Below are 27,275 nucleotides of genomic sequence, written 5' to 3' on the forward strand. Positions count from 1 at the left end.
TGTCTCTCAACGTCTCCGTCTTACTTCTCCCTCCAGCTCCCTCTGGAGAGCAAGCTTTACTTGTTCACACACACTTGAATGCACTGCCCCCCACCTCCCCCACCTCCATCTGCAGGGAAGTTCCTAACAGAGAGCGAAAATACGCACGATAACTAGCAGGAGGTGAGTGAAGATTCATCCTCTGGGAAACAGAAACCCTGCACGTCTGGTCAATGAGCAACATCTTTCAAAACACCCCTGCCAGTCGCAGCTGCCGTCACTGTGGAGTCCTTAATCTCCAAACATCGGCACAACGCAGCTTTTGGAAAGAGTGTGTTCTCAAACACCGGGGTCAGGAAATCACCGCCAAATTTGGGGAAATATTTATTAACGATGCCTCCGTCGCCATGTTTATTTTAAAATTTGGTAGGTTAACTTTATTTTAAGCTTACTTTGTATATTTATACAGGTTTACACCTATTCTTTTGCAGCCTTCCTTCTCACCGTTATTACAGTTTAGACTAATTAAATTAAAGAAGCAACACCTGACCTTTAATCCCGCAGTATTTAAGTGTTTATTTAAAAAGCCGCAAATATCGGAAATAATAATTCATTTAAGAGTTGGACAGAAATAAAAGCAGTTAAACATTAATTAATCAATAAATATTCAGCTGATTGTTGAAAAAATTATTTTTTTTAGCGCTTTTAATAAATGCAAAGTCCCAGCAGTGTTAGGAATGCAAGAAAAACAAAAATAATAATAAAATAACAAGCACACATTAAAAGTAAATTCCTTTGCTTCCATTTGACAAGAGCAAACTTAAAGTAAACTTTCCATGAATGTGACACCTTTTTAAAAATAACAATGCTAGTGAAGAATACGAAAAAGATCCAGTGACAGGTAGGAACAGTAGGATATTAAATTAGCTGCTGACTTGCAGCAATTTTACATAACTGGGTAAAATGCAGTAACGGTGATAAGCCATCAGGAGATTAAGAAGGAGGTGGGATTATGTACAGTACATAGGACGCACTCGTGCAGGCTGGGGGACGCTAGTGCGTGCCGGTTTAAGGTTAAAATAACGTGAACAGGCCGCTCTATTTAGAAGAGGGAGTGTGTGGAGGGGCAGCAGCGTGAAGGAGAAAGAGGCGCTCATCAACCCCTCTGTTTTCCTCACTGTCCTCTACGGGGAAAAAAGAGCAGCTTTTAAGGTTTATGGCCATCCGGCTCCACGAGGGGGTGGAGTCAAATGGATTAGAGCCTCCGATACATTAATTACATTATAGTGCTCCTCCCAAAACCTTAGATCATCTTGTGTCATGTGACTCACAAGTGGCTGAAGTGGCATTATCCCTGTCAGACTTTAATCCTGCGGCTAAAATGGCTCCAAATCCTGATCTGCTCTGTGAAATGAGACAGGAAGCGTACAGGAAATAGAAAGGATTCAGACCTACGTGTGCTTCAGCGCGAGGAGCAGTTGATTTGGGTGAGGAAGGAGGAGTTTGGCAGATGCCTGCACACTGTGTGGGAATGTAGTATATAGACTAATTCAATTATGGAAGCTGCTGACAGGGATACCGGCCCTGATCGATAACCAATAAATACTTGTGTAAATATCCTAGGATGACATCGATACCTCGGGTTAGGAAGCCGATCTGCAAAACAGCGGGTGGAAATGCCTATTTGCGTGGATAGCATTTAAAGTGAGACAGAGAAGGCGAGAGAGAGTTATTGGCGATTGTGAAAAAGCCTGAGGGAAAGGTTTGTTGTTCTAGTCTCTTATATATGGGACTAGAAGGAGCTCAGTGGAGTCTAAACGTCTGCCAAGCTGCAGCAACTCTTCAACGTGCATGAAGTTGCAGCCCGAGTAGCAGTTTATGTTTCTTTACTGTTTGCTTTCCAGGTTTGATTATGTAACAAACTGCTACAACTTGCAAACGCAGCAACACAAAAACAGGATATATTGTATACAATAGATCTGCCAAATCTAATGTGCAGTTTTACTTAAAGACAATCACAGGCTGAAAATAACCCCCTTTAAAGATCTGCATTTCTTAGATCCACCTGAGTTGCAACCAAAATATTAATAACAATGACAGGCAAGCAGGATGTCAAAGTCCACTCATTTAACAACTGTTTCTAGTCGCACTCGAGTTTACGCCACTCCTCCACAGAAACACCAAAACAAATCTGCAAGTATTTACAGGCCGGCTGCTTTCATCATTCCTGGCAGAAAACAAACGAGCCTGGTTCCCCTCGTTAACAAACACCCTGTCTAAGTTGAAGGGGTTATTAGGAGTGAAGGCTGTTCTGAAAAACGGGCTGCAAGTTCTTCAAGACAACCACAACAACTGCCCTGAAAAGCACCATCTCGGTGTGAAGGCCCTGGCGGATCCGAGCTTGTGACAGCCACATAATGGTAATGGGATCATTCGTCATGATCAGACCTCACATCTGCAGCGGTGGATTGTATTTTACAACAACGAGCGAAAAGACGGCAAAAGCAAATAAAACTGCATTTTTTCCCCTCAGTGGCATTTCTGTGATTTGATCAAATCAGGGTCCATCTGTGTGTGTGTGTCTGTGTGTGTGACTGTGAGAGAGAGAGAGAACCTGGCTTATGAATCCTACATAGGCATACGCCATCTTTAATAATGTACCATAATAAAGGAGGAAACTGTAACTGTGATACCGTAAATGCTTCACCAATGCCCGGGGTGCGTGTCTGTGTGCTTCCATCAAAGGGTACGACAATTGCGCTTGACAAAAGGAAGAACAAACACAAGTCCCTTCTAATTACACTTGTGTCATCTTCAGTGGCTCCACAACTGCACCACCACTGTCTCTTCATCAACAATCTACCCTCTGAAGCTTGTCACTCTATTTCCCTGTAATTTATCGTCCCGCAACGTTAAGCGACCGGAAACCTCCCAGCCTGGAGTCACTCCTCACACCACTTGAAACAAAACCATCTCAGTTGCCATCACTGAAATTAACTCTTGCTTCCCACCGGAGGGGCGGTGGTGGGGGGAGAAGGGAGGTTGGCAGGAACACAGAGGCATAATACACACACGCAATGACACGGCCACACATACGTCTACTGTTGTTGAAGGATCTGAATGGCGGCAACCACAACTCTACTAAGAATAAGTCGCTTGTCTCCGTTGCACTATCTGATATGGCGGCTCACATTCAGCTTACTATACATAACATACAGTTCTAAGCTATTTACACCAACTCATGCTAAGACATAGCAGGCTTCATTCTGCATTACCACTCCGTGCCAGGGGAGCAGTGGCGTCACAGCCAGCGGGAGGCAGTGGGAGACAGTTCACGCAATCTAGGTGGCAAAGCATGCACATGTGAGATAGAGGAGAGGAAGGAGGAGGATGCAGGGAAGACAGGCACCAAATACTGCAGTGTGAGAAGTGTGTGACAGTCCCTGGAGAGAGGAGGTGAGCTGCAGCTGGATCTTTTGGAATTTATAATTATTAAAAATAGAAATCACCTGAGCAGAAGCGTGTTAACAGAAGCGGCTCTGGTCGCACCGTGCTTAAAGGCAATAGACCCTCTTTAACTTTCCCAACACTCTGAACAAGAAGACACGCATGGCTGCCTCAGTATCAAATATTTATTAACCTGGTGGGCTGAAGATGCCCTCGTTCTTGCCTTCAGGTTCTCGGATTGTGCTCCTCAATGCACGCTTGCTTCAAGTTTAATTGGATTTGTGTGAGCGTGTGCTTCGTTTAACCTGACAGGGAGAGCTCATTCATCAATCAGTGTCATAATGTTGTTTGCATGTGTGAGACAGAGGCTCTGCGTTGCTGGATGGGCAACAACGGCAGCATACATGCAAGGAGACCACGATAAATGCACACACAAATGAATCAGTCAGCTACTAAATCACATTGCTGTTTGGCAGTTTCCTGCATGCTGTTTCACCACGACGTAATTACAAATATGTGAATGTAACAATTTAAAACTCACAGGAAGGACATACAGTTGTATTCCTCGTGTACGCTATGCTACGCAGCAGCTCCTGCACCCACAGGAATCCCTTAGAATAGACTTTTTAGTTAGATGCACACAGACTGAACACTTCACAATAAATTGCTTAACTCCTCCTGAAATATATTAGCTAAGGGTCAGCAAGACGACAACTATTTACAAGCTGATACTGTTTCTTTCACATTCTGCTCACGGCTCTTTTTGAGCAGCTCTGCTGCATCTATATGAAAATACTCTCCAGCTCTGCCTGCAAACTGCCGTTTGGTCTGATACGATCAAAAGGACTCCCTTAAGGTCCCTTGTGTTTCCATGCAAATGCGAGACTCCTGTCATTCCATTTGCTTATCGCCATATCCAGAGTTCTCATACATGTTTTTCTCATCCAAAAGCAACTGACTGGGTATTGGCGTGAACTTGGCCACTTGGCAGGGCTGCAGACGGATTTGTCCTACTCTCCAGCTCCTGCCTGTTGCTTATCACCCAACTGATCACTGGGCTCACCAAGTCAAAGTCAGACTCAGGCATACCAGTGTAACACAGGCTTCACTGTATATCACAATTCACAAATGCAAAGCAGCACTGCTAACACTGACATAGCCCAAAGACACTGTAACTAAGAACCACAATTGTGATGTGGCAAAAACTGAATCACAAAGACAGAATAACCATGTTTCCTTTCAATAAAAATGAATAAATCAGTCAAAGAACAGACTGACATTTTGTCTAAGGCTTATTAGTTTTCATGCTGACACTAAGTCATATATGCTAAATACATAACTACAAAAACACTGGATGATTGTGTTTCTCCTCATGCTGAGCCATTCCTGCACATTTAGATTCCATCAATGCATCTTCCCTGCAAATGTTTCTCTCATTTTTACTTTCCAAACCAGTATTGCATTTTAAAGCAATTATTTAATTACCAAGCAAAACACCAGCAATTACTACATAAAACTGTAAAAACACAGCAATGACCATCAGAACTCGATCGGCAGGGACACATCTAACAACTCATATATATATATATATATATATATACACACACATACATACATACATATATTTTTAATTTTTTAGTTAGTTTGAGGAACAGCTTCAAAAGAAGACAGTTTAATGTGACTGCTTCCTGTTTAACATGCAAAGTAAAAGTAGCTGTTTGTGTAGAGTATCTGAAAACAGCATACTAAACATTTAAAGCAGTCTGATATTCACTCACTCGGCTTTAAAACTAAAATGTGATTTTAGGGATTTGTCCAGGTCTGTGTGGGTTGTGATGTTTTTGCTAAGTTTTATTTTAATGTTATGGCTGGATACAAGTGAAGGAGGTGTCTCGAATTCAGCATGGGGAAGAAGATCGAGTATCTTAAGATTTCAGATACATATAATTTGATTTCTTTTTCAAGAAGTGGGCATACATGGTTAATGTGAGAATATACATGATTTCAATGTGCTTTAACGTTTAATGTGATTTGCAACAGCCGGAAATCCTAATGATTGCGAGCAGACTACACACACCCTGCTGAGAAAGGACACTAATGGCCTCACACAGCCTCCCCATGAGCCTCAGTGACGGGGAAAGAAATGCTGCCCTCTATCAGCAGTGCTCATTTCTCCCTATAAGTATGCATGTGGGACATGCTCATCTTTGACTCGGAAGTCCTCTCTGTGGCTTCCTCTTCCATCAGAAACAGTGCGAAACAGGGAAAGCACAATAGCCGGACTGTGCTCTAGGTTGTGTCGGAGGCTCAGCTGTGCGATGACCCTACTGTAGATGACTTGTTCTGATGGCGGGGGCAGTGGTAGTGATTCTGCTGCATACATATGGAAAAGGGTGGAAATGACGGCCGCGAGAGGGTTCATAAATAAGAAAGGTCACAAAAGGGCTGCGGCTGTGACATAGATGGACAGCCCATTCAGCAGTTTTCCCTGCTGCACTTGTGGAAAGAAAATGAGCACTTGAAGGTTTGAAGTGCCAGCTTTGCACAGGCATTTTTATTGAGGCACCTTAGTCGGCTGTGAATTCACTGTCATATAAAATCAGCACTCTGACCACTGCGCCGCCCATATCCCAAGCCACGGATACACGCCTGGACTGCACTCTCCACTCTCCTGGGAATGGATGGAAATTACAAGATGCCCAAACTGACAGCAGTTTGTGACAAACAAAATCTGTAATCTTGCAATTTTGATATCAAGAGTTATTAAAGTGATCGGCTGTAGGGTGAATCTCAGGGGGTTCTATAAAATAAATAAATAAATAAATAAAAAGCAGGAAACTTTTTGTTTTGCAGCTTGCGAGGTCATTCTATTCACCGGAGCGCTTTGGGTCTAATTTCTGAAAGTTCGAGCTCTGCTTCTTTAACTAAAGCAAAACACTCAAAACTGGTTTCCGTGGCAACGCGGAACAGTTGGACCTGAATACAGCGTGACCTGTAAACACACATGGACACACACGCGCATTCAACAGCACAATGACACAGTTTTGCTCCCACATCAAGATGCTGTAAATGTCAGAGGACTGTATCTTGCGGCATTTCTCTTCGTGGATAAATATCAAACGATGTTACTGCCGCTACATGGGGAATAAAATTTTTTTTAAAAAAGCTGTCTGGAAATCTGGAAGTTCCTGGAAATGAAACTGGGTTTAGAAACTTTTGAGTGGGGCGACCAGCCTAAAGCGCACTTTGTGTTCAGACTCAAATGAGTTGGATTTCTGCAAGAAAAACTGCCTAATATTGGCAATAATATTGTTTTTCAGGGTAATAAACACCTTCTGAATAAACACATATAGCTGCTATTTAGCTCCTAAAAGCAAGGCTTCAGGAGAACTTTCCCTCTCGTCTCACCAACTGCCACCAAAGTCTCACAAATGGTAGCACCACCACCAGATTTTGGTGCTATTGCATCTGTTTTGTGCTCTAACGTGAATAATAATGTGTATCGGCTCAGAAACGTTTCAGACTCCTTTCCAGTATATTTAAGATCAAATAAGGGCGGCAGACAGCCGTTTACTGCAAAACTCCAAGCTCACGCATGAAAACATACCAAATGGGCAAAACCTTTTCTTTTTTTTCTTTTTTAAAACAACAGTTTTAATTTAAAGATATTAAAAGTCATCTTCACATGATACGATCATGCAAGTTATGTTGTTTTGTTTGTTTTTATTGAGTTTTTTGGTCTTATTTGCCAGGCGACCCTGTTGGTAAATGTGAGAAGAGGCGCTGCTTTTCAAGGACTCCACGAATCCCTGCATAGCTTGTGTCATATGGTGCCATTGTGCAGTTAGATAGATCGTTTCGAACAATGCATTAACCATATTCGCACCGCCACATTCTGCACAATTTACTCAATGCATCTCGTTATTGTACCTCGGCCAGTGAAATCCGCATGTCTTTTAAGGTTCTTTCTATTTAAGCTGTCTTCCTTGCCTTGTCTCCACATTGTTTTGCAGCTACAGAGCATTTATATCGGAACAACAGCATGTGCAATCTCTTGCCATGTTACCCAATGTTAACAGTAGCCTTACAAAACAAGCTGATAAAGAAATTTTCCCCATAGTTGCCTGCTGGGCTGTGGCTATGTCTTTAAATACCATTTCCATTCAACGTTCAACTATAATTGTGTATTTTTATTTTCCTACACATATGTACAGCCTGCATTAAAGAAAATGAAAAAAACAAACACAAAAACGCCTAATATAATGATCATAAAACCTGACCAAACATTGACAGTCTGGAGCCCTGAATAACACGGGAGAAAAGGAGAAAAGAAACAAACCAACAGGTCACCCAGCATCTTGTTTTATGGATGTTTGTGGTTGTTTTTGTCTCCGGAATCAGTCACCATCTCCTTGTGGAAAATGTTCATGTTTTTGCCATCAATTTGAGTCTACCTGGTAATTTTTTGCCTGTCTGCTCTCTCTTCTTTCTTTTTTCGACCCATTTGGTTGTTTTTCCTCTCTTTGGAGCATTCAACATTTTATTCATTTATTTTAAAATTGCTGTAAGTAATGTTAATTACAGGCATCCTGGTACCAGGGCTCTGGATTAGACCAGGTAGGTACAATAATCATCTCTGATACTGACAGGTCAACTACCAGTCAACCAATGGGCAATCATGTATAAGAGAAATTAATTCCACTGCTACATCTCTACTTTAAAACCAAGGTAAGAGAATGAGAAAAGGGTGAAAGCCTGACAGGATTATGAAGCCCATTTGACCAGGGTGAATCTTTAGGCAGACCGTATTCCCAGCTCACAGTTTTAAGCCAGTGACACAGTGCCTCCTCTGCATGTAAGCATTTTTGGCTCTGGGCTCGCTCCATGTCAGACTCTGATTGGCTCCTTGGAAGTTTTCACCTGTTCAAAACCCATCAGAGCTCTAAAGTAGTATCAGGGTAGCAGTTTTATATGGTGATGCCTGTGTGAGAAATGCCACCTGCTGTACGCCTCAGCTGCCCTCCCCTCCACGGACACCACGCCCTTGTGTGCTGGCACACTGAATGGCAGAAACACTAAACTTTACATCCGGCATGTTGCTTTTAGCTGGGATTCCCCACAGCTTCTCTGTCTCTCCTGTGTCATCCTGTGTCATGTTCAACCATTATATTCACATGGCGTGCGCACACACACACACACACACACACACACACACACACACACACACACACACACACACACACACGAGGGAAACCAGCCTGAGCAACAGAGGGATGATGTAGAAAAGGAAAGAGAGACCTAGCAGCTGTTACAACTTTCAAATGACTTCCCTAAAAAAGAACTTGGGTACAAACTGTGGCACTCATAATCATGACTTATAAAGTCATTAAGCATTCATGTTCAGCACGTTTTAGATTCCAGTATTTCATCAAACCCTGTTTAGCATAACGGCGTCCCCAAACAACCGCTCCAAACAGCCTGACATGGCAGCGCTCACACTTATCTCCAAGCAACCGGTAAACTAGGTGACATATCTGGCATACCTGATAGACAGGTGTGCCACCAAGCACCTAGTTGATTAGAAATCCAACTTTTTAGTCTTGACAAGTTCAGAACTTCAACTTTTTCTATCATCTTCTACAGAAAGCCAATGACAGCATATCTTCAGGGACAAACTTATAGATTGAAATAAAATGTCTTCAGGTGTCTCAGTTGAAGGCAACTTTAAGCCTCTCGTCTTTAATCATGAGGGTTTCATTTCCCTTTCACAACAGACTTCTTTTTCATTACACTTTTTATTCCATCGTGAAAAAAATTGCAGCAGCAATGCACGATTGTGAGGTCACAAACCAAAACACAGAGCTGTCCCCTTCATCTCCCATTTGGATGATGCTTACATAGCACCTCTCTAGTTCTTTCTCCCGCTGTCACACTCTCCTTCAGGTGAAACCATCTCCAAATAGTGACCAGTCCTGTTTTACTTCCCTTATTTCTAGCATATTTGGACGGCTTAGTCAGAGACTAAGTCATCAAGTCAGAGCAATCCTCCTCATTCCAGCCACGCCTTCCACACCTCCTCACTATGGCTCTGGAGAGTCATCTAGCTGATTATTTAAATCCTGGTTGTAATGGGTGTAATGCTACAGGAACTTTTAGTCATGCAACAGGTTGCAGTGAAATGTGAGTGGCAGCTCATTGAGAAGTGAGTTTCTACAAACACTGCTGTGATACACACGCAAGCTTCTGTTATAATAAAATAAATAAATAAGTAAATCTTTTTTAAAAAGGTGTTTCAAACTCTCAGGGAGCTTAAACAGTGATCCCACAGCTACAATAGACACACAATGAACTCACAATTCTCTCACATCTATTCTCGCTGCTCCCTTAAGCTATGTACTCTGTTGCACTAGCAAGCCTGTTATCACTTCAGGAGAGAAAATATACTCTTTCACTTTCATGAAAAAGTTAATAATTGCTATACAAATTTAGCAGAGTTGTAGAGGCGCTGAAATTTGAAATGCAGTAGCCTGAACACAGAAAAAATAAAAGCCCAAGGCTAATTTCTAAGAAGAAAATTGTAATTTTTTTCTCCTGTAATTGCTAATGAAGAGCAATTTCATAAGCCATAACTTTTATAACACAAGATCTCAATAGGGGATACATTTGTATGGAAGATTAAACATGTGTGGCATCTCCTCCTAAATAAAACAGATCACTCTGAGGGATCACTCCTTATGGACAGGTGAGAGGAGACAGGAGGAGGAGGAGGGTGCAGCGGATGTGGCTTTGGAGGAGAGCAATACAGTACCTCCTGATATCACTCCAGACAAAACCAGAGCCTGAATTGGAGAGCTTCCCCTTCGCCCAGGATCAACTGGGGAGTATTAATGGATTCTGAGTGGATCAACTGATGGCTATCGTATTTCGGTGTTTTGACTCAGTGTGCACAGACAACCCAACACACACATCTGCACGGGCACCACTGTGGTGCAATGCAGATGTTTACACCACGCCGTAATATCCCATTATTTAAAAAAAAAGAATGCACGTCTTGTAATCGGCCTGGCTTTATTAAACAACTGTTAGCTAGCTTAATACGTAGATGAAGAGCACAAAACAGCTCATTAGAAAGACAGTGGAGTGTAGCACAAGAGTTAGCACTCGGTCACAAATGCATCACATTTTCATTTAGGCATGTCGAAGGTGCCGGGAGATAATTGGAAGGAGGAAAAGTCTGTTTTTGTCACTGAACAAGCAAGTAAACAAACCTGCATAATATTACAGGAGGACAGCTTTAATTGTGTTTGCTCCGCAAGCACCACCTTCATGTGCTTACTATCACTGACTGACTATTGATCAGGCTCACAGCAAGTGCTCACATTGGTCATTTTGCGTGCAACTCCAGCTCGGGTTTGATAGACAAGCAACACTGCAAACGGTTTATGAAGCTCCAATATCAATTAGCACCAAGTCCCACTCTTGTGTGCCTCGTGTGCAGCACGAGCAACGACTGCAAGAAACTTAATATGGAGGACAAACCTTTTTTTTTAATGATTTCTTGTGTAAAAACAGGCCACCATTAAAAAACAAAGCAAAACAAATGAGCAAAAATGCAACAAAGATATTTTGCTTAATTATAATGTCAAACTAATTTCCTTTGCAATTGCACTCTAATTAGGAACATATAAATTAAGCAACTATAATAAAAGAAATATAGCTAATAATAATTATTCTTAAGCATTCTGAATTTCTGTTTCATGAATTCCACTGATTATTGCTGCAATAAACAATTATTTTTAAAACCTACAAATATATATCAAGCTTATGTCAAGGCAATTAAATATATATGTAAAACACAGAAATTATTTAAAGTATGAGTCCATTAACATAAATATATAAATTTGGAGTAACAATTATCTTAACACTGAAATCTATGTTAAGTAATCCATATTTTTAAAACACTAATAAAGTGCTACAAACAAACAGTTTCAGCAGATACAAGCCTCATAATTGTAAAAACTCTCTTTAAAATATGACTATAAATTTGTAACTAATTATTCAACATTTCCCTGACAAGAAGCTTCCAAACTTCCCCAAATAAAATCAAAAGCTACTTTTATTCTTATAAATTAGCTCATAGCTCCAAAGCTATTTGAAATGTGAACACATAAACTGCACAGAGGTGAAATAATATTTAAATGGAAAACAGGACATCAAAACCACATGAACTCACACCTTTGTTTTTTTCAGGTGATTTAAAAACACGTTTAAAAAGGCCCAGGCTTTCACTCATTAGCAAACAAAAAGTTAAAAAGTCACCATAATCAATCTGAATTTTACCCTTTAAAACGGGTACAATTTAACTGTGGATCCATATATGGCTGTCAGCACAGGGACCTTGTTACACAACAAAACATAACTAAAAATATATAAACAAGCAGCAGCTGAAACTACAGCAGCCTCACAAAACCCAAGAAGTGTCAGCAGGCCTGAAGATGAGACATAAAGCTCACACAGCTTCCTAAATAACAAGACAAAAACTGATGAGCCCTGTGTAACTATATGCATTGAGCTCAGCTGCAATTAAATCCACGAGAATTCCTGCAGTTGTTAACATAATTATTTAAATGCAAGATTTAGAAAATACCATAAATAAAGCAAACAGCGTAGAATCGTCCTATATTATTACATCTAAATTGCATTTTCAATTATGTCTCGTAGAGCTTGAATACATGTAAAAAAAAATTATACACGAAAAAGATGGGACATTTGCATTAACTGGAGGCCTGTAAATTATGATAATTAAATCTTATAGTGAACACAAAAAATACGCATTTTAATCTTTTTAAAATTTAAATCTGGGCGAACGTTTCTCTCGCAAAATCTCCAAACAAATCGTGGCGAACTTCTGCGGAGAGGGTTTCAAATTTAAATTCACTACTTTTTAAGGCATTCTGTATTTAAACCAAGCGAACAACAACAACAGCAAACTATTAAGTTGCACCTCCACGTGTCACGTTGAGGCAGGGTCTGCGTTACAAAATGAACACCTATACGTATTCAAACAGCACTAGTATTGATCTCGCTGATATGGCGAGGATTCCGCTTTAAGGCCTTTTTCAGCACATGCAAGCACATCCAGCAGCTGTACACACTGCCGATTGGACACATCGGGCACATGTATGGACATTTGCTCCATCTGATTCAGCCTATAGCCGTGCAGTGTGCAGGGCCATCATGGCAGCCATTATGAGGCTCTCCAACATTGCCATGGCCTACGTGCACATTAACTGTGGGGAGTGGCGCAGGCTTTTACACCATGTTGCGCCTTGCAGCTTACAAAACGTCTTTAGATCGAGCCATAAAGCAAGGAAAACGACACAGCAGCTCGATCATTGTATATTTAAAGCACGCAGATTTTTTTCTACAGTGTTGTTAAGCAAAAAAAAAAAAGAAAGGAAAAAACACGAAGGGGCTGCTTAGGCAGGAAAGTAGAAAGCCTGCACTAGAGGGGGAGGACTATGCTGGAAGCACGTAAAGTATGGGTCACGTGTTCCTCCACAAGGGGCTTGAATATTTACCTTTTTGTCACGCAATGTAGTTTTTCCCTATAGCCAATGGCATTGTTGTGAAAATAGGTGGATCTATAGATGTCGAGGGAGTGTTTAGGCTGCGCAAACTGCCACATACGAGTGACTTTTTCAGGCGTTACGCGTAGGGGTAAAAAAATTAGTTTCTTTCTTTAATATACCCAGGCATTTAAAAAAAAAAAAAAAAAGCTCGTGGATTTCTTACGTTTGTGGGCAAGCTGACACAAACACAAGTACACAGCAGTGGTGTCGTGGTTGTGAAGCTGAGGGGCTGACCTATAGATTTACGCACTAAAACAGTCAACCCTAGCTGCTACTTCTTCTCTCTCTTACACACACAGCGTGACTCCCACATACATCCACACGCATGCATATAGGGGAGAAAGAGGCAGCTGATTGGTATGCATCACGTCGTGCATTGCAGTGCAACAGTCAATAAAGAAACCCAACTTTTATCGCCTACATATATGGAAAAATAACCTTGCGTAAGGAGAGGAGGTTAATACATAAACGCATTTGGATCACGTTAATTTCAGCCTAAACTTGAACCAAGTTTAATTTCAGCCTTTAGGTGAGATTTAATTAGGATATATTAATTATTACACGTCAAGCGTGTGCGCGTGAGTCCATGTTTTAAACTGGGATAGGCCTTGCTGCAAAATCACGCGATATGGCAGCAGCCACCGTGTGTTGTGCGGATGTTGGGACTAAACTGTTTCTTTATCGCCCTTTTCTCTGCCCCCCCAACACCCACCCACCCCTTCAACTCCCTTTGTCTAATCACCACACAATCGCAATTTAATGGCCAGGAAACAAAGCAGCAACAGCGTGGCAGAAATCACACACGGCAGCCGAGAAAAGAGGGAAAATCTGCTCGCTATATTTCACAGCGGAAGCCTACAGGTCACACAAGTCTGCCATGGGGCACAGTATAGGCGTATGATACAATGCGTGTGTGTTTGTGGAGAACGTGTGTGTCACAGATTGTAGGCCTACCTTAGTTTTTTGGGAACAGAGTAGTCTACCTCTATCACCTTTCCGTGTAATTCAACTTTACCTGTAGGGACGAAAAACAATTGATAGTGTAGCGTTAGCTGTTGTGTTCATAAAAGTAACAATGCAAGCTGGGTAGGCCTACACACCAACACTTTGAATCACTTCACCAAGTAGGTGCGTCCCCATTCAAAATAGCCAACCCCTGAAAAAAGTAGTGTACACGGGCGCGTTGTGTGCGCGGCGGCGAACAAACTGTATACGTTTACATTAATCCCAACTCGGGGTGAGGTCCTGTGGGTGACAATTGGGGGGGTATCGGCGCCAAAATGAAGCATGATAAGCTTATATACTATGGGGAAAATGGGCAGCCATGCTTTCCACTCCCACAACCCTCACAGTGCAATGAGGGATATTTTTTCAGCTCCCAGTAAAGAATGCAACATCAAAAGAGGAGATGGTTTGCAAAGGAGAATTGACTTGTACTCTTTCTATTCTAGGTAGGTGTTTTTCCTAATTCTCCGTGCTGACCCGGCTCGGAGGGTGAATTTGAAGCGCTCTTCGGCGAGGCTTTCAAACACGGCTTTTCGTTACTATTGAGTGGCCTGGCGCAGCACGGAATTAGCGTCTCACCTCGTCCCCCCTCAGCTACCTGTTTATTAGCTCTTTCCTCTGGACCCCCGTGACCCACCTCCAAGACACCTCGTAAAAACATAGCCAGACATCAGAGGAACACGAATCTGACAAGTTTTCCGCGCTCGCTTCGCCGTGCTCTCTTGAATAAAATCAAGATAAAAAATAAGTGAAAAATAATTATGCCTACCCGAACCATCAGACCATCCCATACATTCCAGTGGGTGATTGCAAAGTAGCGCCCCGCACTATCGGAATCCCCAAAATATAGGGTATTGTGCGCGTTAACTGCGTTACGACGACTCGTGCTTTCTTTAGGCAAATGGGCACTAAAGCCCCAAGTGTGTCCTGTGATCGATAATTTATCCAATTTTTGCTGGAGCGTGCATGACTGAGCGTTCATCTAAACTCTGATGGCACACACGGATGTGATCGCAAACACTGTCCCGAACAACATACACAGACACACACTCTCACACACACACATATACATATAGATATAGATATATATGTAAAAGAAATAACACAAGAGCTGCTTAACAGCCTATTTCACATTTCGGACACTCTGACCTATTGTGCTTTTTAAACCTCGTCTTGCAGTTAAACTCGCTGTGAAATTTCCCTGTCACCAGCAGCATCACTTATCAAATCCACACTTACCAGAAAGAGTCTCTATAGCCTTTATGGCCGAGTTCTGATCGGGGAAGTCCACAAAAGCATAGCCGGATTTCAGTAGGACCTGGTCGGCCACTGGCAGCTTCCTCTCCCCAAAGAGCTGCTTCAAGTCCTCGACAGTGACCGAAGGACTTAAATTCCCAACATATAGTTTGTTCATGATCTGAAAGGAAAAATCTCGAAGGGGTATCAGATCTTAGAGTGAGAGAATGGCGATATTCAGAGAAGTAGAAAAAAATTTAAAAAATAAAATAAAATAGAAAATAGAAAAAAATCTGCTGGGATTAAAAAAAAGACGCAGCAATCACCCCCCCAGGATAGTACTAAGCTATAGGCGACCCCCCGGCACCAACTGGCCCTGGCCAAACTCTTTTAACAGGGACTGAGGGAAAAGTGTCGTCGCTACGACGCTACTCTGGAGCCAACAAGCACCGCCTCTAAATAAAATCTCCCTTAAAATCACAAGAAAAAAAATGTTTGGAGGTGCATGTGGGTTCACTGTTGCTCTCCCAGCACAGAAAGTGCAGTAGGGTATGAAAGTGTCATGATGAGCAGTGGGTACATTCAGCAAAGGGATGGGCTTAAAGGAGGCAGAGGGGTTATATTAACAAATCATAATAAGGGCCGTGCCACGGGTCCCTCCAGGCTGGGGGAGTGAAGAAAGGAAAAAAAAAAGAGCTACTGTGTGGAAAATCAAGTCGTTGTCACTGCACTTGTCGACTCAAAGAGTGTCACTGATCCCCACAGTTTGCCTTTTATTTATTTATGAGCCACATAAAAATATGGATTTATGGCGGCGTGTAAGATGTGGGCCCAATCCTCGACCGTGAACACCTGTTATTACGCATATATTACACTCCAATAAGACCACCTCAGGTAATAATTGTGATCTTGTAAAATCTGAATATAATTATAAAGCTGTAACAAATCAAAAAACAAACACCAACAACAAAAAAGAGAGAATATGAACGTAACTGTCTTAAGTAATACAGAAAGTGAAAGCTTGGCTTGCCTGTACACGCTGTCCTTGCAGGAATAATGGTGAATTAGCTACTTATTACTACTTATATTCATGACTTATACAGCCTTACCAGAGGCATCTGTTTTGGGCACCAATATCTCTTATTGGCTTTTACACTTTTTAATTAAAGGTGGCGACAGTTTCCATTTTTAAGCCTTGAATAGTACCAACAGCCCTAGTGCGCAAATTGTAAAAAAGGAGCAAATATTTATTTTAAGCTGCTGATAAGAAGGAGCGAGGGGATCCCAGGCCTTGTGCTGCATGCGCCCTCCATGCGGTGCCACTCAGGCCACTCAGATATATATATATATATATATATATATATATATATTACCCTACGCATGATGTAGCATCCCGTCTCTTTTGTGTGTGCGCACGGATGGGTGTGTTTGGGAGGGAAGCACTGTTAAATATGTAAGGCGAATTTCAAACAAAGGCTGAAATGTCAGTGAAAGGTTGTGGCTGCAGGGCTCGTGCATGGATGTGTAGTCCTTCTACCTACACTACCGAAGAAGGGGGAGGAGCCTCGTGCTTACAGCAGCTGAGTGTTTCTACATGTGACTGGCCTGTGCCTTGGAACATTACTGCCACCCCACTGTAGTGGAGATAGTGCCAACAGCAGCAGTACTGACCATCCCTGCCCTGTTTACGTCAGTATGCGAACAGAGGAATGTCCAAACTGTGGCCTATTTACAAAACAAGCTCTTTAGTTACTTTCCTAGGTGACCTGCTAACACAGTTGTCTTGGGTCTTAGAGATCGCTTAGAGATCAGAATCACCATTCAAACAAGTCATTAAGTCGCTTTAAACGCATTAATAGCTACTTTATTAATGTTACCACTTCCCATGATCAGTATAGAAGTCATAAAATCACATCCATGCGCCGCATTTGAATTTCCCCGTGAAAAGCAGGGTTTGTTTACATGTGTTCTTTTTATGTGTTATGCCCAATTAGGTCAGTGTGCTGACAAATCACGCCAGCCACCCAAAAATTATTTCCACTCTGAGGGGAAAATTGAGCTGAGAGTGGAAGGGATGTGACATTTGGGGAACGTGCTGAGAACTGCTGAACAAAACTCACTACACACATACTGCACATGTAGACTTGTGGTAGAATATGGAAATAAATAGGCTTATGCACTTTCCAAGGTGTGGTCACTGGTTGCTGGTGTCTTTCTGCTGGTCTTCCCCTTTTTTTGGTAGTGAAAAAAAAAACATCTTTGTGAATTTTTCTTGCGTCTAACTTGCATTAATTTTTACGGTATCCTTGCCCAACACTGTTTTATTTATCATTTCTAACATCTTTTACTTTAATTCAAGGTTTAAAGTACTAATTTATAAATTATGGAAGTTACAATGCTCCCTTGCAAAGTATTTAGTTTTATTAATTTCAGCACTAAAGCCACAAAAGTCCACAAAATAAACCGTTGAATAAGGTTTGGGGTAAAATAACCATTCAAATCAGAGCTGAATTTAGTGATATTGATATATATTTAGTGAATCTAGAGTATTGTTGTATCTTCTGTGTGTCTATTACAGGGTCAATTTCTTGCTTGGTTGTGCAGTAAACCAAAGTGTAAAGCATCCATTTACTCAGTGAAACGCAAACAGCTGGAGGGCATCAAATACATCAGATATGGTTAATTTTAAGATTTTGAATTTTTAAAAATTGTCAATATCTCCACCGTGGGAATCTAATTAATTTTAACAGTTAATCACCCAAATTCTGGACAAAACCAAAAATAATTTGAGGTGCTTGTACACACCACAAATTAAGTCCTTTCACCTCAATGGTCTTGGCGTGAAGCGAGGAATCTCAGAACGGATATTGCAAAGCCTGGACAAATAAAACAAAAATTATCTGCATGGCTTGATCTCACTTGAGATAAGAGGGGGGATTGTGTGTTTTTTAATAATTTGGGTGAACCGACCCTTTGAGTAAAGAAACTGCCTGTTTTTACAAGACATGAGCTCTGCCTCTCCGCCTCCCCCTCTCCTCTCTGGCAAAAACTACAATAAGCGAAGAATCCAACAAGTAATTTTTCCATGTAATGTACTGTATGTCATGGATACAGATTTGGACCATTTGTGACCAGCAGGGGTAGATGTTGGACTTTGCTTTCCTGCAGCTAGGTGCTACTCCGAGGCTCTTGCTTCACCTTGTGGTGAAGGTTTAAACAGTGTGCTTGGTGTAACTGACTTGATTTCACAGTGGCTGTTTAGCTGCATTTAGTCACGGATCAGTTTTCCTCAAAACCACGTTAAAAAAAAAATAAAGCAGTCCAATGACTCACCTTTTTCTGACATTAAATAAACGTTTTCTATGGCTATACAAGGCGAATCTATTGTGGACAAACCTGCTGTACTACAATTTGGTAACCTTTGACCCTCAACAAAGCAGGCTGGAAAATGATATTGATATTCTAGTCTTACTGACAACCTGAAGCACTTTACGCTGCCCACCACATTCATAGTTTTCAGGCTATTCATGCAGCACTTTAATCCTGTATCTACAGCCAGTTTAGAAGCACCAATTAGCCTGATAGTACTCCAGCTTTTTATGGCATTTGGAAACTAACGGAAAGTTCATGCCCTTAAAACCCCTATTTATTATCAACCATTAACAATTAAAAAAAAGGATCCATATGTAATTTAATGTTAATAAGGGTCAGCATGATTGCATCAACAAACTCCTCTTTGTGTATTTTTCTCCTAAGAAGTCATATTCATTTTAGATCATTCCCCTGGTTGACTTAAAACCTGAAGTTTGCATTGAAGAAGCGGATTTATCTGCAAACATTCCCCACTTGCTGTCTAAGTTGTAGTGAAACTTGGAAATTGTGTAATGGAAACCAGAAACAGAGACTATTCACTTTCAGAGAAGAAGTTGTGCATTACTGCTGCAACCAACAGATGTCAAAAGGTCCAACTTTAGGCCATTACGCGCCAAGCATGTTGCAAAAAAGAGACACGAAAGCCCAGATTTTTCAGAATTGGTCAATCCATCCATCCTCTACCGTTTAACTGGGTTCAGTTTGTGGGTGCAGCAGTCTGAGCAGAGAAGCCCAGACACCTCCTCCAGCTCATGCAGGGGGTCAGGGTGCATGCCTGGCTACTTGCGATTGCTGTGGTTATCTGCAGTTTGTATGGTAGAAGCTGAATTATCTGCAAACATTCACCATTTGTTGTCAATCCAGGAGGTATCCTAGTCAGATGCCTGAATCACTTTAACTGGCTCCTTTCAACGTGGAGGAACAGCTCTATTCCGAGTCCCTCTTGAATGACCGAGCCCCGCCACTCTTCAAAGGAAACTCATCTCTCCCACTTGTATCCGCAACTACATTCCCAGAGCTTGTGACCATAGGTGAGGGTAGGTACGTAGGGGGACTGGTTAATCGATAGCTTAGCTTCTATACTCAGCTCTCTCTTCACCACAACAGATCTGTTCAGCATCTGCATCACTGTGGACGCCATCCCAATCCATCTGTCAATCTCATGTCCCACTCTTCCCTTACTCTTGAACAAGACCCCAAGACACTTGACCTCCTCCACCTGCACGGGAATTAGCACATTCAAGTCCAAGACCATAGATCTCAGATAGAAAACAGTATAGTGCCAGCTATGGGTGAGGGATGAGTTACTACCCCAGGTGGAGGAGGTCAGAACTTGTAACGTATAAACATCAAACACGTTGCGTTTCTGCAGAACATTTGTCCTCCAAAAACACACTGTTGACACCAAGCAACGATGAGCAGATCCTGATGTTTCTAAACCAGAAAAGGGAGAAACTGAAATTCTGGATTCATTACTTTGATTTCAGAGAGCCAACTGACCCAGAGAAGCATCTAGCTGTGTTTGAGGTTTAAAAAACCCCCCAAAATAGTATAATTTTACCATTTGCACAGAGGCGAGTTTTAAGCTATGCTTGTTGCCAAACGAGTTGTCTAACTGGTCAGATCTGTTTACTCTGGTCTGAAAAGTTAGGGGGAAAATAAATTAATTAAAAAGTTCCAGCTTGGTTAAAAAAAAATAACAAATCCATCCAGCTAAACGTGGTCGGCATGAACAGCTGCAGTAAGGAAAGGACGAGGCCTGAGTGATTGAGCTTTTAACAGGAAGATTAAAATACTTTTGTGTTTTACTATTTCATCAAAGCAGTTTTATTCCTGATGTTATCCTCACCCACTTGAAACTATACGAAGCCCTCCAGAAAATTTAACTTAACTCAAATCAATAGAAACGCCTTGCACTAGATATTTTAAAATTCTGTAGAAAGAATCTGCATAAATATGATAAAGTCAAGGCTTTAATATATTCATGTCAGCATTACAACTATCTTGTAAATGCAATAGTCTGTTGTAAAAGGCATAAAATACTGCGAGGAAGGACACGAGTCAAGGTGGGAAAAACAGATCTGCTTTTTAATCTGCTCCACTATACAACAAAAATCTGACATGAGTATAACATTTACAACAGGCGTTCAAAACATGAAAGCACCGCTTCATAAATTTACTATACTTAATGTATTTTAAGCAAAAAGATGTTTGATGATTAGAGTAAGAAAGATGTACTCTGAAGTCAATCATATCTGTCTTTACAAAACGTAACAACCCCCCACAAAAAAAAAAAAAAAAAAAAAAAAAAAAAAAAAATTCTGCACGTTTGGGAAGATAAGGGGACAGAAGCCTTCAATATCGACCTGTGAAACAAAACAGGGTAATTAAATGACACAATACAACATGCTGGATTCTTCAATAAAAACATCTGATACTTTATTGAAATGACTTACGGGGAGAATAAGACCGTGACCTCGATCGAGACCTGTAAGCGCCTCTGTAGTACGGTGAAGGAGATCGCCTTCTAGAGGAACAAAGACCGTTTATCATTTTTGTCAGTGTCAGAGGGGGATAAAATAAAGAACAGCAAACCCAAATACGACACGATGAGAATAAAGTAACCGCTGATATCCTTTAACAGTCACCTGTATGATCTGTAGTAGTCCCTGTCATCATAGCGGTCATATCCACCTCGGTCATATCCACGGTCGTAACCACGGTCGTAGTCACGTGAATAGCGTCGGGGACCGCTTGGACCGCCTCCTCCGCTACACAAAAACAATAACATAAGATTTTTCACGCTACACAAAGCGTACTTTTGCATTATTTTACTGTTACATTCTCACCTCCAATAAAAAAGATTTAAAAGAAGGTTTTTGGTGCAGCATTATATACCTCTTTTTCACAAATTTCACCTAGCAACTGCCAGAACCTACTTGCTTACACTGTTCCCTAGTTACCTGTGGTTATCAGGGGGTCACTGACTAGACTCTAGGGGTGTGTGACTGAGACCTTAGCAACCAACCGCCAAGAGGTTGGAGAAAGCATATTTTCCCAAGTGATCATTGATGGCCAGGGATTTGCTGACCAGTCTCTAAGCCCGTGTGGCTCAGGCCTTTGAAGAGGTTAGTTGTGTCATTTTTACCATTAAAATCTCTGCGTTCATTTTAGGTTCAACTGGATACAACTTATGACACAGGGACTAATTTTATAAGAGCCTGTTTCTATTTTATTTTTTTCCTTTACTGTTGACTGATTAAATGTTGAATAAAAACACTACTTTTCAGGTTTAGTAACACTAAGAATTTTATTTCAGATGCTTTGATGTGTCCATAAGTTAGAGCTGTCTTATATTACAAGCATTTTAACTGTGTCTTTGTTTAAAAACATATTTAATTATTCCACACAAAGAGATTGCTTACTATGTGGGCCGGCCCATGTAAATTCCAGGTGTTGGGGTGTGAGGTCTTTTAGTGATGGAGAAGTCCACCCTGATTGTACGCCCGTCCAGCTCCATGCCATTGGCTCGCTCCTTTGCCTGGAAGCGAACATAAATTACACTTGCAGTCCTAGAGGATATTTTAAGTATAGGTGTGGCAGGCGGGTTTATTTATTATTGTTCTTGTACCTCTTTGGCATCATCTGTGTTCTCGAAATACACAAAAGCAAAGCCCCTGGAGCGCCTCGACTGCTGGTCATACACAATGGAGACATCCTCCAGGGGGCCGTATTTGGAGAAGACGTCCCTCAGATCTCTCTCTGTGGTGTACAAGCTCAGGCCAAAGACTCCCAGGCAGCAATTCGGATCTGGATTAGCCTGCAAATTTGAAAGGTTTCAAGATTTGGATGTGATCATTTTCTCATTAAAATCATTCATTAAACCAATACATCCTCGGTTTTTAGATATCACACATTGCTAAGCACATACACGGTTGCCAATGTGCCTCCGACGATTGGACATGGGTGAATGGCTGTGGCTTCTGCGCCGACGCTCTCCGCTGTAGGACCTACTGTGAGATCGGTGATGATAGGACCGGGAGCGGGATCGGCTGTAGTGTCTCCGTGAGCGGTGGGAATGTGACCTATAGAGAGCGAGAGAAACAAACAACCCATATTCATATGTTCTCTGGCAATTTTCATGTAATTCCAAAAATTTACATTTGTCTTTATGAAAATTATAGCATGGACCAAAAAAAAAAGCATGAAATACTTAAAATAACTGCCAAAACATCCCAGACTCTAGTGAAAAGTAACCCCACTTACCACTGTCACAATCTCTAACACTAAACCCTCTGTGACGTCAAATTTCCGACAAGGCTTTGTACACATTGCCGCAAACTTTTGAAAACCGACAATTTACTTTGGATTTCTGTGCAACTTAAAGTGTTTCTGTCAAAAATACACCTGGTGCTGTATTGCTGAATGACAGTGCTGCCCCTGCACCTTACAAACAGAGTAAAAAGTCTCTCTCCTGTGAATGGGGAAACAGAATGCACAAGTCAAATGTCTTATTGGAGGTACTTTAAGCTGCTCCCTTATTTCCCAAGGGGCTGCCACAGTGTGGATTGATCTGCATGTTTGTTTTATTTAACACAGCCCTCCTATTTATCCAGGCTTGGGACCACCACTAGGAGTAATAATATTAAAGAGATGAACAGATGCAATTTTTTGCATGCTTATCCAATAATTTGACACCATCCAGTAGGGATGTTCCTGGCAACTAATTTACTAGTCATTTAAAGGATAGAAATATTTTTTTAATAGCCTAAAAGTAATAAAACAGTCAGAAAACAGGTAGAAGTGCACACAGTCTAATGGATGAAACACTGCACACAGAAATACTGTGTGTGTATTTAAGAGCTATTTAAAACCATTACTCACAGTCTTCTATAACCACATCATATTTAAACGTTGATGAAATGTGTGGCACTTTGCATCATGTAAAACACGCACAATGTCAGATTAATTTGCAGCGTGTGGCTAAACTTAGCGATGCTAGTTAAATGCCAGTTTCCTGTGACGTAGCCAACACACAAACCTTCTGTTTTTTAAGATCAAAGTACTGCAAAACCCGCCGGCTCGTGCCTCTTTCGCTTGGTAACAACTTCCCGTCACAGAGATTGGGAGTGAGAGATAGACACAGGCTCTCACCTGCCGGGGCTGCAGACAACTACGTAACATCTGAGACTGAACCGTTAAGCTGCGTTGTGCCTCAATGAAATATGAACATATAGTTTAACTGAATAGTGTTTGTGTTGTCAACCATCAAGAGCTGCAACATTTAATTCCCCACTGAAAATTTGCACTGAAAGTGTAAATTTTACTTGCATGGTCCGATCTACTGACATTGCCACTGCGTTTGTAGCACAGTGACCAGGACACTCACTCACACATGAAGCAGAAATTGGCAGACAATGCAGATGTAAATGTCTTTTTGTTTGTTTGTTTGGGTTTTTTTTCAACAACTTGGAAGTGAAACTCTTGAACTTTTGCAAGATTTGTCAATGGCCAGAGAAACGGAAGAAGTCAGCTCCACAGAGAAGTCCCCTGTCTGGGTTTGAACCCAGGATTCTCTTGCCGTGAAGCCCTGAACAGGGTGGGTATAACATGAAAGTGGCCATATTGAGTCTGTTTATCGATAGTAGAGAATTTTATGCCAGTGTATTACTCACCAAGATTTTGACCTTGACCGAGAGCGAGATTTGGAGTGGGGGCAGTGGGAGCCTCCTTTTGAGTGGGCAGGGGATTGAGCTGGGGACTGGCTCCCCGACTTCCCAGAGCCCCGTGGGCTCACGCTCCTGGATGCAGAGCGAGACTCCTGAACGAACCACACACATTTTTTTTATCAGCACCAATGAAGTGATCAACACATACATTTGCCAAAATATTACTGTGTATTTAAGAATTAAGACTATCCTGTGAAAAGTACAGGAAGGAAACTGAATTTAGGGTTGTGAAATAGGAGTGCTGTGTAGCCATGGATAATATGACATCAATATGTTTACATTAATAAGTTGTTAGATAGTGGGAAAAAAAGAAAATTGTCAGTTGTGAGATAAAATTGCAATGATTTAAACTAATGTGTGTGTATTGAATAAGAAGAACATGCACGCATTTGACAAACAGACCAGAAATTTACTTAGCGCAGTGACCTTATCCAGATTACTTCCTTAACTTCATTTCTGTAACTTCATTACTTGACATTATTCTTCTTTCTTCAATTGTCTTACTTCTTCTTACTTCCCCATCTCTCACACACTGCCCATACTTCTTCCCTCCTCATGTTTTAGCATGCATTCAACAATTCAGCTTCACACATCTGAGCTTCATATTATTGAAAATAAAGTGGACTTCTTCCGTATTTTCTTCGTCCAACCTTAACCTTTATGAAAAAGAAAAGGATGAAGAATATATGACTGCAATTAAAACTGCACGCTCATTCAACGTTTAATGTGGTATTATTATTATTATTATTATTATTATTAGTAGTAGTAGTAGTAGTAGTAGTACGAGCTAATGACATTAATGGGAATGTTAAAGACCACATTATACATACTGCCAGTGTTTTTATTAATATTCACGCTCAGTGGTTTTGCTTTCACTTTTGTGTTTTTCTGGCCACTTTTCCTAAGAACTTCCTCAAAAACAATTTGGAATAATTGAGAGGTAAAACCGGGTGTGATCATTTTTAAAAAATTACAACTAAAACTGAAGGGTAAGGATGTGAAGGTAACTTCTTGTGATTCCCTTTGCCTTCCTTTAACAATATATTTTCCCAAATGAACCCTTCTTACATAATTTCTGACAAATGGCCTTTAAGTCACCATAGTGTTCATCAAACCACTGACTGTGAATATTTTATGATCAAGATTAAAACTACCAACACTGTCTCCATTTTTTTAAGTGGATAACTCCAAAATAAAGTCTAAAATTTGCTCCAACGACCTCAAGATGTAGCAGCCACTCATTTGTACTGAGCAGCACTTAAAACCTGTTCTGGAAATGCAAAGACAGAAAACTCTTGCTATCTGTTACGATTACATAATATATTGAAAACCTTAAAGATTAGATATTAACAAAAAAAAAGGAATCCAATAAGAGGCAAAAAAAACTTGTTAGTTAAGCAACAAGCACCCAGCACCTTGAAGGAACTAATACAAACCAGTTCAAAATATGGGTTTACATGCAGAAAATAAATTCTTCATTTCTTTTTTCTTAATCTGCCATTTGCCCTCCCACATATATTTAATAACATGGGAACACAGGGCATATCACACACCCATTAAACAGACAGAAGCATTCAGGAGCTGTGCAAGGTGAGGGGATATTAAACAGTTCACTACAGGAAGGATATTACTGCACACAGGTCAGTCAGCCCAGCAAGTATTAATCAAACTTATCCATAATGCTGGTGCTTGTGGCGTATCAGCTTTAACAGTTTTAAGATGGTGTGGGAGAGCTGCATGAGTTAATAAAAATGATTTAAAAAAAAAAAAAAAAAAAAAAAAAAAAAGGTCAAATCTTGAGGTCGTTAGTTTTGTTTTAAATTGCTGTTTTGCCTAAGAACTAAGGAAACCCACAATGACATTCAAAGATTAATAACCAGCAGACGTAACATGATATAATTCAATCCGGGGAACAGGGGGGGGGAAACAAAACAAAAACAAAAACAAAAAAACGAACAAAAAACAACAACAACAAAACAGCGAAAATATAACAGTTCGTTAGGCAAATGTCTTCCACTGAATCCGCAACATGAAATATTTCTTTTGGTTTCTACGCACAATAATCAGACGAATCAGACGAAGAAGCTAAAATTTACATGAAAATTACTGAGTTTTAACAATTTAAAAACGTTATAAAAATGTTTGCCTACATTGCAGTGTTTTCAGTGCAAACCCCGGCTCGTAAACAAAAAAAGCACCAGGCCTAGCTTTCATCTATAAGCTAGTCTTAGCCAGGTAGCTAAAGATGAACTAAAAACTCGCATCCGTTGCGCATAAAATCGCCTTTTAATGTTTAAATTTGTGCAATTTATTTTCTTTCTAAAACCCAGCTTTCGACCAAAGAGTTGTGCCAACAAGGTAAGCTGGGTACTACTAGCCAACAAAATATGAATAAGGTTGTTACCGTTACAATTTCAGTTACCCTGTCAAACCCAAGGATTTAAAATGTTTAATGCATTACAAACGGTAATAAAATGTATACGTACCCGGCCTTTGTCGTTATCACTCATTTTTGAAATTTAATCTATTGTTGACAGATAGTCTACAATCTACACTACACAGTCTCAGTGTGTGAGAGTCTAGCTCCACCCCCAGGTCTGCATCTAGAAAGATCCAGCAGTCTCGGGGCTGGCTATCGCGTTTTTACGTGCCAAACACGAGATTTGGTTACGTGTAGAATTTCCCCCAAGGGGCCACGTGAGAAACTCGGAGTGTTGTGAAACAAGCTGAACTTAATTCTGCACGATGTTAATTTTTTTTTAAATTTCTTTTAAAACTGGTACGGGTAGGAGTAGATGTAACAGTTAGGCAATGAAAATGTGAAATAGGCACAGCAAATATGCCAACATTTTATCACAATTTAATCCAAAAACAA

At 40.9% G+C, this 27,275-nt stretch overlaps 2 protein-coding genes across 5 annotated transcripts in view; both read right to left on the reverse strand.

Moving 5' to 3' along the window:
* The window catches only part of igf2bp2a (insulin-like growth factor 2 mRNA binding protein 2a), a 61,216-nt gene extending 45,342 nt beyond the window's left edge, over nt 1-15,874 (reverse strand). Inside the window, exons 1-2 of one of the 4 annotated variants that reach the window (XM_084908336.1) lie at nt 15,303-15,874; nt 14,013-14,073 (exon numbers count right to left, since the gene is read on the reverse strand). In XM_084908336.1, coding sequence (XP_084764462.1) covers nt 14,013-14,073; nt 15,303-15,477 — 236 coding nt within the window. In that variant the 5' untranslated portion in view covers nt 15,478-15,874. Of the gene's footprint in view, nt 1-14,012; nt 14,074-14,832; nt 15,213-15,302 lie in introns of those variants that run through there. The other 3 variants (XM_084908338.1, XM_084908337.1, XM_084908339.1) reach the window with 3 other exon arrangements.
* Nucleotides 15,875-20,738: 4,864 nt separating this feature from the next.
* Nucleotides 20,739-27,009, reverse strand: tra2b (transformer 2 beta homolog). Its single transcript, XM_084908381.1, has 8 exons — nt 26,887-27,009; nt 24,347-24,492; nt 22,603-22,756; nt 22,303-22,491; nt 22,097-22,212; nt 21,320-21,442; nt 21,128-21,198; nt 20,739-21,037 (listed from the first exon to the last, which is right to left on the reverse strand). The coding sequence occupies exons 1-8, from the start codon at nt 26,908-26,910 to the stop codon at nt 21,027-21,029; spliced, it is 834 nt and encodes a 277-aa protein (XP_084764507.1). The 5' UTR covers nt 26,911-27,009; the 3' UTR covers nt 20,739-21,026.
* Between the last annotated feature and the right edge of the window lie 266 nt (nt 27,010-27,275).

Source organism: Perissodus microlepis, chromosome 16, assembly GCF_051167445.1.
Source record: "Perissodus microlepis isolate ML-2025 ecotype Zambia chromosome 16, ASM5116744v1, whole genome shotgun sequence".
Lineage (NCBI taxonomy): Eukaryota > Metazoa > Chordata > Actinopteri > Cichliformes > Cichlidae > Perissodus > Perissodus microlepis.